The 14,289-nt window shown below is 35.5% G+C and overlaps 1 protein-coding gene across 1 annotated transcript in view; it reads right to left on the bottom strand.

Annotated features, from left to right (window-relative positions):
• The window catches only part of B3GLCT (beta 3-glucosyltransferase), a 49,761-nt gene that overhangs the window by 24,249 nt on the left and 11,223 nt on the right, over nt 1-14,289 (bottom strand). Inside the window, exon 4 of the mRNA XM_032099538.1 lies at nt 11,842-11,951. Coding sequence (XP_031955429.1) covers nt 11,842-11,951 — 110 coding nt within the window. The remainder of the gene's footprint in view (nt 1-11,841; nt 11,952-14,289) is intronic.

The following is a 14,289-nucleotide window of genomic DNA, read 5'->3' as shown; positions in this document are numbered from 1 at the left end:
TCACTACTGCTCTAAAGAATAACTGTATCTCCTAGGAGTGCATTAACCTCACACAAAAACAAGGATTTATGCTATTGGAATGGCCCAAATTGAAAAGAAACAATGCCAAAACTTTAATTTGGAACAGGATATTCACCTGCATCTCAAAAATCAGTATTTCTGATTTATGGTTCCAGTTCAAGCCAACCTAACAAATATGTTTCTGCTTGTTTTCAATTTACTGCAAACCAAAAGTTCAGAGGTTTTTTTTGTGGAAGTGGCAAATCTTAGTCAGAGTATGCTCAACATCTTGTATTTCACTAAAATGTAAGAATGGTAAAATTTACTTTGGTATAGTTTTATTTTTATTGATTTTATTTACTTAATTTATACGCTTATTTTTATTTTTGGCATAAGTTTATGGTAAAACCGTAAAATTATGTTTACTTCTGCGATGGCAGATAGGAAGATAAAAGAGCAGACCTCTCTCTTTACAAGAACATTTATTTTTACCTGCAGTTACACTAGTATTTGCAGGCAGCCATGCATTTCACGTACAGTAGGATCCAGACAAAGAAAAAAGTAGTTAATAATAATATACTCAGTGTCTCTATCACACTGAAGGCTGAAACTGGATTAATTTTAGATAAAAACAGCATTTGCCCATGCAAAAGGAATGAAGTAAGTGACATAATCTAAGTAGCTGTACCACATGCTCAGTTATCTCCTCTTTAACAAAAAGCCAGCAATTTCCTTTGTGCAGAGCAAAGGAGTGAGGATAAAGAGAAAGCACTCTCTCTTGAGCTAATTCAATACTTTTACAAGGTATCTTTTCTCTCTGACATTCTCATAAACCTGCTCTCTTTCTCTACAACATAAAAATACATGTCCTGCCTGATCCTTTCCTTCCACTCACTTCTACTCATGCATCAATTCTAATTTAATAAAGGAGATGCTTCAAACACACTGTGCAGGTAAAACAGCCTCTTTCAAAAATACTGGAGGATCTCTGTTGCTTTTCCTCTCTCATTTCATGTATTCTCACTTTGAATCTAGTGGAACTGGGCTGACCTATTCATTTTATTTAGGCTGTCTTCAGTACAAGGACAGAAAAAAAAGCAAAATGTAGCTGGTGCCAGCTTTGAGGAGCAGAAGGGCACGTGCAGTCAAGGTAACGATATGTAACTTCCACATTGTGTCTGTCTGTCTCATAAAACTCTCCTACAAATGCATCCATGGCCTGTACTGCATTCACTGGTTATTCTAGCTTGAAACTACTGTTTTCACCATTACAAACCACATCTGTTTTCACACATATCAACATTTTACATATGACACAAGTAAAGTATCTTATAATCTAAACTAAAAAATTTAATCACTTTTTGAAGACTGAGAAACTACCCTCCCCACTCTCACAACTGAGCTGACTCTAAAGGGCAAAACCAAAAAATGGAATTGCTTGTGATCAGAAATACCATATAAGACATTTTTACTCCAAATGCCACTTACTCTATCAGCATAGTGAGATCAGCAATACCTGCCACAGATTGCAATTGCAAACTCTATACAAACAAAAAGCTAAGTGTGAATAAAGGGGTTAGATCCACATTTTGAAACCAATTCTAAAGACACAGCCTCACACAGCCTCATTTGTACCTTAAAATCATTTAGTATTTTTTATGCAAGTTGAAGTATGAAGATGCTAGCAACACAATCAATTTCACAACAAATAATTGAGAGAACTCTGGTTCTTGAATGTAAATATTGAAAGTTCTCTTCATTAACATGAAAAAACTTGGAGGAATACTATATCCAATAATAAAAAGGTAATTCATAATAAAATAATTAAGAACTAAGTAAGGAAATTGTTAAGCTGAAATAAGTAGCTGTTTTCTTTCTGCACTACATGCAATTTCATATTAATCTACCAAATCCTATATAAGAAATGTGCAATTTATAGAGAACAAAACTGTACAGTGTAAAAACAAAGAAAAACGCTAAGGTTTCACAGACTACAAGGCCAAAATGGGCTTCTGTATGCACCCAGGGTGGCAGAGATCACCCCCAGCTAAACCTGGATTTCCAGGCTAGGTCACATCCTCTATGACCCTCTAGCAGAATTTTGCTTTGCTTTCCTACAAAATAGTTCACTGAATTTCATCTAAGCATAACCAAACCTTGCCCCAAGTGTATTGTTTTGTGGGAACATGCTTTATTAGAACACAATTCAAACTAGATCTTGCTCAGCACTATTAATTGTATGCCCTATGTGACATGATTTTGCAAGTATGACATAGAAACAGATACGGAACTGCGGTGAAATGCAAAACATGACAGTAATGTGTTCCTTGTTATATTACTGAGTCACCTGATCAGAGCAAAAAGCAATCTTGTAATACACTAGAGAAAAATAAAGTAGTGTATAGGAATTTGCTCCTAATGAGTCCAGTTTGCTTGTATCTGCAGGTGTCTTGCATATATCCCTGTGCTTTGTGAGCTTATTAAACTGCCTCATGCAGCCCAGAGACGGGGGGCAGGAGTGGGGATCTTAAACCCTGAGCACTGCTGCTGAACTGCACAGCTCCAGAATTAGAAAGGTTTTCCTATCTCTACGTACCCTACAAGCACATAACAACGTTTTCCCTACTCTCATCTTCTTTTCAGTAATCAATCCTAAGACACATTCAGAGCTAGCCTACCTTCTCAGCCTTCCTTTGGGAGGTTAAATAAGCCAAGCTCTTACAGTCATCTGCTGTGACTACTTTGATAAAGAAGAGCTGTGAATACATATGAAGTCTCCCTACAGTTTTATTTTCACAAATATGCCAATTCTGTAGACATCCTGAAGGATTTCTAAAAGAAAGTAATAGCAAATCTCCTACCTCTAAACCCAGTGGGTCAGACAATTGGGTGGGAATTGCCAGCTTCAAACATTACACCGAACACTACATCTTCTCTATATTCTAACAATTTGCTTAAATATTGAAAATTACAATACACATTTCAAATATTTTTCATGTTTTAAAGACATAAATATCAATTTTATCAGAGCCCCATGTCCAGGAATCCAGGACAAAATATTATTTCAATAATTCCATTCAAATAAAACTCATGGATGATTTAAAGTACTATTTTACAACACCACTGTAAAAGAACTTTGCTTCTGTTTAACACATCAGTTATTTAGGAGCTTCTCCAAAGTTGTCTAGTTCTTTTAATTCCTTGCTCTATTTCTCCCTTTAGGCTGCATCCATAGAATTGTAGCATAGTTTTGAGTTGGAAGGAACTTTTAAAGCTCACCTAGTCCAAACCCCTCCAGTGAGAGAGACATATTAAATTACATCAGGCTGCTCAGAGCCCTGACCAGAATGATCTTAGATGTTCCCAGGGATGGGATATCAACCACCTCTCTGGGCAAACTGTCAGCCTCACTGTAAAAAATTTCTTCCTTATGTTGAGTCTGAATCTATTCTCTTTTAGTTTAAAAACTTTACCCTTTTCCTTATCATTACAGGCACTAAAAAAATGCTGTTCCCTTCTTTATAATCCCCCTTTAAGTACTGAAAGGCCACAATAAGGTTTAAAAAAACCCCATGACAACAAAACCCATATTCCTAATAAAGCATAGTTTCCAATAATAACCTTTTGCTCCTCAGGAAGCCCAAAGTAATAAAGTATAAAGTACTATTTTCCATTAGAGGAAATTTCTACTTCTGTCCTACTCTCAGATGCCTGGTTATCATTTTCAAAAAGACCTGAGTTTTCATAATATATTATGGGTATTTCAGAGAGCTCAGTGAAAGGCCATAGTGTTACCCTGCTTTCACAAATCAAGAGCAAGTACTTTGTGCAAGTCTGTCATCAAATGATCTTACATTAAAGAAAACATGGAAGCATTTACTTAATTGTATGGAAAAAATAACTAGAACTTAAAATAATCTGAAGTGTTCCTGACAGTAACTTCAGAATAGAGGCAACGACAACAAAAAAACCTCCCAAAAAAACCAAACCAAAACAAAAAACCCCAAACAAACAAAACAAAACAAAACAAAACAAGATAAAGCTTTCTATGACAATAATACCCTGTCACAAAACCCTATAATTATCACTGATTAAAGTTTTTCATGTAGGAAAGATGCTGGCAGTCACTGATTTTGTATTTTACTTATTTTCGACAATAGTGGGAGTGAGTTTCAGCAACTGTATTACCACATGGCCAATTCCTAACATGCTGCCTAAACTTCCCCCAACTGGAAAATCAGTAGAAAGTCCAGTAAAGTTTTCTGTGATCCAGAAATAATTCATCTGTGCTCAGTAGTAATCAGTTACTTTGATTTGCATTACGTTGATGTGACACTCCAAGATTTTCCTCAACTATTGGTTCAAATGACCTGCAGTGAACCATCATACAAAAATTTATAAATGTGCCTATGCTTTCCAGTAGCAGGAGGAAAAAATGTGTTGACAATTGCCTCCAACCTTGAATTGATCATAATTCAGATGACCAGAACATGAGAAAACTCAAGAAATTACTAAAATGAAAATAAGCATTTCCCCCCTCAAATATACGTTCATCAACAAATTAATAATGTGCCCCACTCCTCCCATCCAATTAGTAAAAAACCATGGAATAGTTCTAATTTAATTTACACTGGGCTACATGTTGAACTTGCTAAATAAAAAGTGTAGCTTTGGAGGAAAAATCTCATTCAATATGAAAGTTATCACCAATTTAGTTTGCATTTAATTTTCTTTTTCCTCCCCTAGGATCCTCCATCTTCCCCTTAGATATCCCATATCTTCCCTGTTCTGTTTTTTTGAGAGCTACTGATCACCAACATCACAAATTAAATACTATTTTGTAATGAGACAAATAAAAAGATATGGAAAAAAATCTTGAAAAGTTTTGAGTGCTTATTTTAAATGCTACCACAGATGTGTATAATAAAACAATAGCCTAGAATAACAACAATATATTGCAGTAAAGTGTCATTTGTTTGGTCTTCGCTTGAGTGAATAAAAAGCAGTGAGGAATACTTTCTCCAGAGCTCAGAGTTTACAAGAATTCTAAATAAATGCAATCATACAAAAGACAGACATGAGGTATACAGTACATAGCTATTATTCATGAAAGCCAGTATTAAAGATGAACCGCTATAATTATGTTGCCAATTGGTCTGAGTAACATCTTCATTTAGAATGTGTTTAAGACAGAATTTTAGTATTGTAGTTGATAATATTAGTGTGTAAAATGAGTTTTTACTTAAAAGCAAAATCTTTCTCAATCCCAACCAGTGCAAAAAAACATTTCAGGCTGGATATTAGGAAAGATTTCTTCACTGAAAGAGTGGTTAAGCATTGGAACAGGCTTCCCAGGGCAGTGGTGGAGTCACCATCCCTGGAAGTGTTCAAAAAACTGAGCAGATGTGGCACTTCCTGATAGGGTTTAGTGGGCATGGTGGTAGTCAGTCAAAGACTTGATGATTTGGGGATCTTTCCCAACCTTAACAACTTTATGATTCAAGCAATGAAATTTAAGCAATGTATGGGGTTCAGCTGATTGTTTTAATATCAGCAAAATCAGCAATATAAGTAGATTTTTTTTATCCCCAGAAAGCCTGAAGCATCTTTCACTGACAGCAAGATTGAGACAGTTGTCTCCCAAGCTAAATCAGTGTGACACATGAGGGAGCAGGTCCTTTCCCCACAACAGGCTCTGGCCAAATAAACCCAATGTACCTTTTTTAACTAGGAAAGAAGGGAAGGAACAGCAGAGTAGAAAGAAGCTTTCACAAGGCAAGAAATTTGGTGTATGTATTTCAAGTACTGGTATAGATGCTCAGGAGAACTTACAGGAACAAAACAACTGTCACCAGGTAATGATTTTAATCTGATGATTTAGCAATTCTAGTCTCATGTATACTTGAGCACTCTATTCAGAGATGACTGAGCAATTTTAATACAGCCAACAGCACTGGAGGAGAAAGCTTTATAGCAATCTCTTATTCTTTACTAAGGAAAGAAATACCTTAGTAAAACGGGTTCGTTCAAATCCTATTAAGTATGCAGAGATTGCTGCAGGAGAGGCTGAGACACTTAGCCTAAAGCACTTTAAACTTCCAAATTTCTTGTATATATTTTGCCCTGACATGACAAGACATCTCTGTGAGGTGACAGGTCCTATTTTCTGCATTAAAAAAGCCAAGGCAGTTACCACACATTTGACTGGTAAAAGCAGCTATATAAAAATGGTATATGATGTGTAAGGCAGGGCTGAGGGGAGCCCATTCATCACTACTAAAACATTTAAAAGATCTCATTAGTGCAGAATTATCCAACTTCTACAAATTCCTTTAAATCTGCTAAGCATCCATTAGAGGAATATGATCCTGTTCACCTTCCAGCACTACAGTGTAGGTAACTTTTACATTTTCAGCACTTAATGAGCTAGGCATCAATTCTGCTGATAATAAAGCCTAGCAATTGTCAAAAGGATGCCAGTACCTTTGCAGAATGAGAAGCAAAGGCATATTAGAAAGTCAAAGATCAAACAATTAAAACAAAAAGCCAGGAGAACTGCTGGAGGAAAGCAAAGAAAACGAAAGTCACTCAAATGTGTAAAGCCCTGCAAGTTGGCCTCCAAGAGATTTAAGACAACTCTGAAATACATTTTCAAAACTAAGCAGTACACTTTTCCTGGAACAGTTCAACAGAACAGAATTTAGAAGCATTTCAGAACATGAGCACCCAAATATTGAAGCCCCAGAATGAGCACTTTAAAATGCAAATCCTAGAAGGAATGAAGCATTATGAAGAAAGACAAAGAAAAATGACCAAGAGAATACTGATATTAGGCAATGTATGCAAGCAGAGTAAGTAACACAACATAAAACAAACACAGGTGCTAACATAGATAAAAAGGTGGAAATAGGAACTTTATACACTGACCACTTAAATACACACACTTATTAGGGTTCTATATTGCAAGCTCTCCCCACATAATATAAGTGTCATCAGATTTGGAAAATAAATGTAAATATTAAAGTTATGGATGATGTTACAAACACAAGAACAAATAAATCCTTGCCAAAAAAAAAGGAAGTTGTTGCTAGGAAGGAAACAAAGGGCACACTATTATTTTAAACAAAAACCCGAAGGGAATCGATCTAGTAATACTGAGAAATCAAAAAGTTTAAAGCTTTTGAAGTTAAACCATATCTGTTTTAATTATAAAAATAGAGTTGATCTTGATATGGTGGAAAACCTTGCCATAAAGACAACCTACTGTAGACACAGAGATGGAGGGGCAGGTCAGAATGTAGTCCAACACTTCACTTAAATCTGTTAAACCTTGTTAAAACTGCAAGATCAAAAAATGAATCACCTGATCAGCCTCAGCTGGAAAGTGGCTTCCATGGAATGGGAAGCCATTACAGGAGGGAGAGAAGTAAACAGGGTTTTCATACCAGAATCCTGAATTTAAGCAAGTAACTGAAAATTGAAGCAATAGGTATATTATGCATTGCATTGCATTTATGGCATTAATTTTGAAAGGTCTCAAGCAAGTTGTATCTATTTTATCTAAACATACAAATCAATTTAATAACAACTCAGTTGCCTTGAAAAAGAAGTTTTTCCACTAAATTTTCTAACTACAACATTATTAACTTGCATGTGAGCTTTACAATAAGTTCAGACCTAGTCCAAGAACTACTGGGAAATTTTAACTACAGAGCTTGTTGTAGGTCAAGAAGAGGAATGTATGCCATTCATTTGTGGAATATATCTATTATGGAATGAAATAAGGAGAATACAGCCCAAGAAAAACATTTTCAGAGTTGTTTCTATCATAGCCTGATAGTATTGAAAATTTGAAAATTTCAGGTGAGATATGGATGTCAGAATATAGTGAATTCTGAATTTGTTGTATTCTGAATATAGGAAATAGTATTAAAACAATAACAGAGGAATACTTTAGAAAACAGAACTTCAGCTAGCTTCACTCCAGCATCTGAAATCAAATGTGAAAACAGAGCTAGGAAGAACTTCAGGAAATATTAATTCACCCAGGATGTCTCACTAGCAAATTAAGGAAAGAAAAGATAACTGCCTACAAACTCCCTGAAAGTAATCTCTCAGAGATGGCCAGAACATCAATAGGAACAATTTGGAGACAGATAATTTCTGATAGGAATGTGGTGATGGCTTAACATACATACCTCAAAATTGAAGCAAACTAATTTTACTTTTTTCCCCCTCTCCAATCCTTTAACAAAGAAATCTTCCGTATTATTAAAACAGTGCATGCTGCCATCAGTACAGCCTAGGCAATTAAAAATAACAGGTTTTTAAAGCACACAATCCGTGCCCAATGGTCACTGGCACCTTGGCAACCCATACTGTGGCCATGAACCTAATGACACAGTAACACTGACACGGGCACTAAGAGGCTTTTCAACACCAGAGATCAGCAGCTAAGACACTGAGTTACAATTAATTTGTGTTGAAAGGAGAAAAACAGAACCTTGTGTAGGCATGATCTTGTAAGATAACGAAGACACTGAACTTCTGAGGCACAGACCACTGGCACAGGCCAGCTGGGTTTCTGATCATCTTTGTTCTGGCTGCGCTTCAGGAAATAGGATATTGCAAAATTGTTTTAAACAAACAGGAACAAAACTATAGGATGCTCCTAACATTTGTCACTTGTTTTCACATCAGTCAACTGGAAATTGGGGGACTAAAGAAAAAAATGGTATTTTGAAAGTTTAATGATGATATTAACTAAAGCAAGCACTTACTCATGAAACATAGTATACATCCATTTCCTACATACAGTTCCACACTTTGGACTGCACTTGTTTCATTCAAACTGATGTTAATAATCACTACAGTAACAGTCTCACAAAACTCACAAAATGAGCAGTACTTCCCTTTATATGCAGAGGTATTTTAAATGTGTGAAACTTCATTTCTGTGTGATGTCACAATATACACGACTTTGCTAAAAACAAAGTAAGCCCAGTAGTAAAAATACTGCAAATTAGAGTTACAACACTTCTATAAAATGGAATTCATACTTCACATCATCTATTACTCACATGGAAGTATGTGACACTCATTTTCATTTTCCAATACTCCATGGTAAGAGTTTTAAAATATTCTTACATTATTGGTTTATTGTTTTGTTGTTTTGGTTTTTTATTTTAACTCCATAATGAACAGTATTAATTTGCTATAGCTCTTTTGGTAAACATAGGACCCTATTTGAACTCCAGACTTTTCAGGAAAAATTACAGTTTTTTGAATTGGCTGAGTGTGTTCAACATAAGAACCCTCAAGGACCCAAAGCAAAAAAACCTCTTACTCTACCAGACCAGTTTTCATAGGGAAATACACAGACTTTTGTCTTCTAAACAGTATCACAATGACGGGCAATTAAAAAGCACTGACTGCATCTAAACTGGTAATTTTTCCAAAACTTTATTTTACCTGTGTTCTCATTTTAAATGTAATAGCCGAAAAGTAATCCTGATTTTGAATTTTTTAAGACAGAAAGGGTGTAGTCCCAAATATTACCATTTTATGCTCCCAACAGCTTCCTCACTCTTATTCAGTGCTTCTTACGAAGGTCTAGTTTACAGAGGTTAAATGTTCAGGAATCTCAGGAAATTAAGCAGATTGGTAGAAACTGTAATGAATTTTTGCCATTGTTAAATTCTAGCTGAAGAGTTTTGGTTAATGTTCAATAAATCGCTATGGAAAATGCTTTTAAGCAGGAGCAAAATACTGACATCTACTGGTGACTGCAATTACAGATTGGTTTCACATTAAAAAAATGTTTTAAGTACACTGTAGAAGCAAATAAATGAACAAATCACTTGTAAGCATTAATATCAGTTACTTAATCCATTTTGAAGTGAGACATATATGCTAGTTTAATGAAGTAACACAAATCTAGCAGTTGGCTTCCATGTCCCATTTTAAAACAGTAGAAAATAATTAATGAAACCTTATGGACTAAACATCTATTGCTTGGGCCTGTAACAACAGAGGAGTGAACCTGATAATTCAGTCCTTTGTTTCGATACAGCAGTTGTCCTTGAAAACACAAGGATTTAACTGGTTTTGCCCGAAACTAATAATTTCACAGGTATTCTTTGCAATGAAAAATGCTAACTTCAAATGTTGATATGCAGGATTGCAGAGATTATCTGCCCCATCTCCCTAATCAGCATTATTGGGTCATACCTCACTGTGGCATTGTGAGTTGACCAAAACAACCAAGGCATACCAAGTACCTGCTGACTATGACCGTTGATTCTTTTCCTGTACACTGATGGCTTCCCCCTTTCCCCAGATTTCAGATACGAGATTTTTGGTGGGATTTCCATCACTGATTCTCTTAAGTCACCATGACTGCTGTTGAAGAGGTAACTTCTAATACTGGAAAAGCATCACCATTTCAGCATTCCCTTAAAGGCATCTCCTTAATTAGGCAATAAAGTTTCTTAGAAGCCACATCAGTTTCAGGTACAACCCTGATTACAAGAAGATTTTACCTCTCTCCCACAAAACATATGCCTGCCTCACTGAAAACATTTGTACTTCCACTAACTGAACTTTTCATTACTCATATTCTGCAACATCAATTACAGAACTCAGCTAAAATCCTTGGGTTTAACAACTGACACCATAATCCTCTCTGCACACATTGTATCTGAACACTTGTCTCAATTCCGAAGAGGACTCTGAAAGAGCAGAACTCTGCAGAACAAAGGCTGTTCACATGACTGATTTCATTAAAGGATTAAAAATTACATTTAGAATGGATTTAATTACAACAGGTTTGATAAGCTTGGATAAATGAAGCCTAAAACATCCAGCAGTCTGATTTAGGCACTACAAGACTAATGTACTTAAGACAATTTACATTAGACTTCTTTTTCCTTTACAACAAAGAACATGGAAATGAGAAATAGGTCAAATAACCTCACAGCAAGCTATTTCACATCAGGGGATGTGTGCCACTCTTAAATTTTTCTTAATTTTATAAAAGACAAAGAAAATAAAGTATTGTTTATGCACACTGAACTTTCAATATAAGTTTCTTAAAAACATCTTCTCTCTAGGCTTAAGCTTTACAAGTCAAATTTCACATTAGAATGTTAAGTACAGCATGCAGCTCTCAGGTCAGCATGACCCACCAGCAGGTCAAGGGCAGAGTGCTCAGGCTGCAGAGGGGTGGCAGAGCAACAAGGAATAGTTAGGGAAGGTGCTGCATCACTGAGGGACAGGGGCAAGGGAGGTGTGGAGGACTGCTGCATCCAGAAGTGGGGAATCCTGCCTTAGGATTTTAATGTCCACACACATTTCTGCTCTACTGCCATGATGTCAAACTTGTGCAATGAAATTCTGACATTACAGCAATGAAATCTACATTACAGCAAATTCATTTGCTCTATTAAAATACTCACCTAAAATTATTCTAACTAATAATTAAATTGTTATGTTTTTCACTTCATAAAGACTACATCATTTTTTTTCTTTTTTTTTCCATAAACACACTACAGGCATATTGGAAAATTGCCTTCTTCCAGGTCTTTCTTATCATTTTTGCATCAAATGTCATCCAAACAATAACAGCCGTTACACAAAAAAGTTGATAGTTGAAATTAGAAGTACTGATAAATCACAGCATACAATCAGTAAATAACCAGTGAAATAATTTTCTTATAAGCACACAGAAAACAACAAAAGAAATAGAATGGATTTGATAAAAAGGAAACAAACCTCAGTATTTTTAGTAAAATGCAATAACAGCATATATAACAAGGTGCACTTTATATTATCTCAACATACCTTTCCAAGATCTACAGCCTGTTTCAAAATATCTCTTTTTAGATCTTCTGCTCTCTTGGAATGAAAAGAATTACTTTGACTCTGGATGACAAATACAATTCCTTTTAATTCTGTAAACAAGAAAATAAGAAGATTTAAAGATAAAAGAAGTTATTTTCTGATTTGCTCCAAAGCTAGTGAGAACCCAGGTGTGTGTGGGAATCTATTACCCAGTAAGCTATTCCTTTAATTATACAAACATTTCATGAAATAGTAAAAAGGCATTATTTAACACACACACAAATCCAAGCCAGCCCTTTTAAAGATTCGTTTATAAAGAGCATGGCATGACTGGAAGATGTGCAGCAGTTAACAGTAGTCACACTCATGAGGTTGCTTTTCCTCCAATACACCAGCATTCCTTACCATCACAGTTAAAAGGTGTTAGTCAGAGACCAGCATCTCCCCTCACTAGGAAATGCATGAACATGAAACAGAAAAGATGCTTCCCAAACAAAGAGTTTAAAACCCTACCCAGAAACAAACATCAGATGGAGAAACACACTCATGAGAACACTAAGTTGATACTCTTATCTAATATGACAGCATCAGTATCTCACAAGTCTTCACAGTGTTTTAAGGCATCATAAGTAAGAACTTCAAACAGGAGAGAAGACTGCAAGAAATTTAAAAGACAATAATGAAGTAGCTTTGCAAATGTTTATGGATTATAAAAGTGCCTGTTATAAAGTACAATAGATCATGACACAAGTGGCCAAATTTTCTTGACAACAGTAGATAGAATAATCCCTCAATACTTAGAAATCTTAGAAAAACAGGAAGATATGATCCCATTCAGAAGCAGAGCACAGCAGACAACAGAGGATGAGAAAGGGAAGAGGACAGATGCCTTTTGCAAAATTCTTAACAAGTTTGATCTATGCTGTATAACCCACTCAAGACCATTAACTAAGTATCAATCAATGTGTAAGATGAGGAGTAACACATGATACTGCAGCTTCTGTTTGTTTGGCCACAAAAGGCTGAACTTTACAGATACTATGTAGAAAGTGTACCAGGAAACTCAGAATACAACAACTTAAGACAGCACTACAAGGAAAAAAATTAATGTCCATGAGATCAGTACAGAATGTTGAAAATTGTGGAGAAGGAACAAAGTTCAGACCAAATAAATTATATGCTAACTTGGCAAATAGAATAAAATGAGTGAAGAACAGTGGAACAAAGATGGAAGAAAACTGCCCAAAGGAAAGAAGCAATGACAAGGAAAAAGACTAAAACTGAGCCCATGAAGAAGGATCACAAGGAGAACATTGTGAACAGAAAGAGCATTAACCACAAATATCTGCACTAAGATTATGGAGAGATTGCTATGTCCAGGACCTGAGGACAGGATCGACTACATTGCTTTGTTCCTCTGAACAGTTATTTGTTAATTTAGACCTATGACAGCTCAAAGCTGCAGTAAGCTGCTTTTCTGCTTTTCCCTCAATATTACTTTCCCTCAATTTATTAGCATATTCATCAAGACATTGTCAAATTCTGGGAGGTTTCTGGTGATATATTGTGGAGATTGAGTAAGCATTGGTTCAGGTATCAGTATTCATTTCACATTTTTCCTACACAGCATAGGAATTAACACTGTTCATGCTCTGAACCACCAAACAAACTGCTTAAAAATCCTGTGCATAATAAAAACATCTGAATAGCAACTAATTGCTACCTAGCAAGATCTTTGCTGGATTTCCTGTGCAAAAATTAAAATCGGTGCAAAAACTGAAACTACACTTTGTTGATGCTAATGAGAGTCAAAGGGCTAAATCTACATGCACAACACCAAAAACATCCACAGAGATAAAAAACAAACATTACCTTGTTTTTATATAATTGCTGTTTTAGTACCAGTATATTTACAGATATGGAAACACTTAGTTTCACTTATGGTACACTTAATGACACCTGTGACATTCCACAACAGAATACTTTCTAGGAATAAGATAACATCTACTTTGACGATTAAATCAAATGGAAATAGTTTCCTTTGCTACATGGAGTTTAAAGTAGTTAATAAAAAGACATATTCAGTGTATGAAAATGTCAACAGAAAATAGTTATAATATTAAACACCTAAATTGTTTCTCAAGCTGAGAAACACTTAACAAAGCAAGAGAAAGAACAGTCTTTTGAAAGATTAATATCCAAAAGTGCTACTGATGTGTATATAACAGTTCAAAAGAGAAAAATGAAGTATCAGGGGAACTAAGAACCATCAGGAACTATACTCTGTTTCAAACTCTTACATCTTACCTACAGGAATGGGTTAAAAGACCTAAAAAAAAACCAAACCCAAACCAAAATAACGTTATTAGGCAGAGGCAAAAAATTACGTATTTTCATACATCAGACTAGCAGTTCATCCAGTCCAGGATATTTTCTTTAACCATAGTA

Source organism: Corvus moneduloides, chromosome 2, assembly GCF_009650955.1.
Source record: "Corvus moneduloides isolate bCorMon1 chromosome 2, bCorMon1.pri, whole genome shotgun sequence".
Classification (NCBI taxonomy): Eukaryota; Metazoa; Chordata; class Aves; order Passeriformes; family Corvidae; genus Corvus; species Corvus moneduloides.
This window is presented reverse-complemented; position numbering and strand designations above follow the sequence as displayed.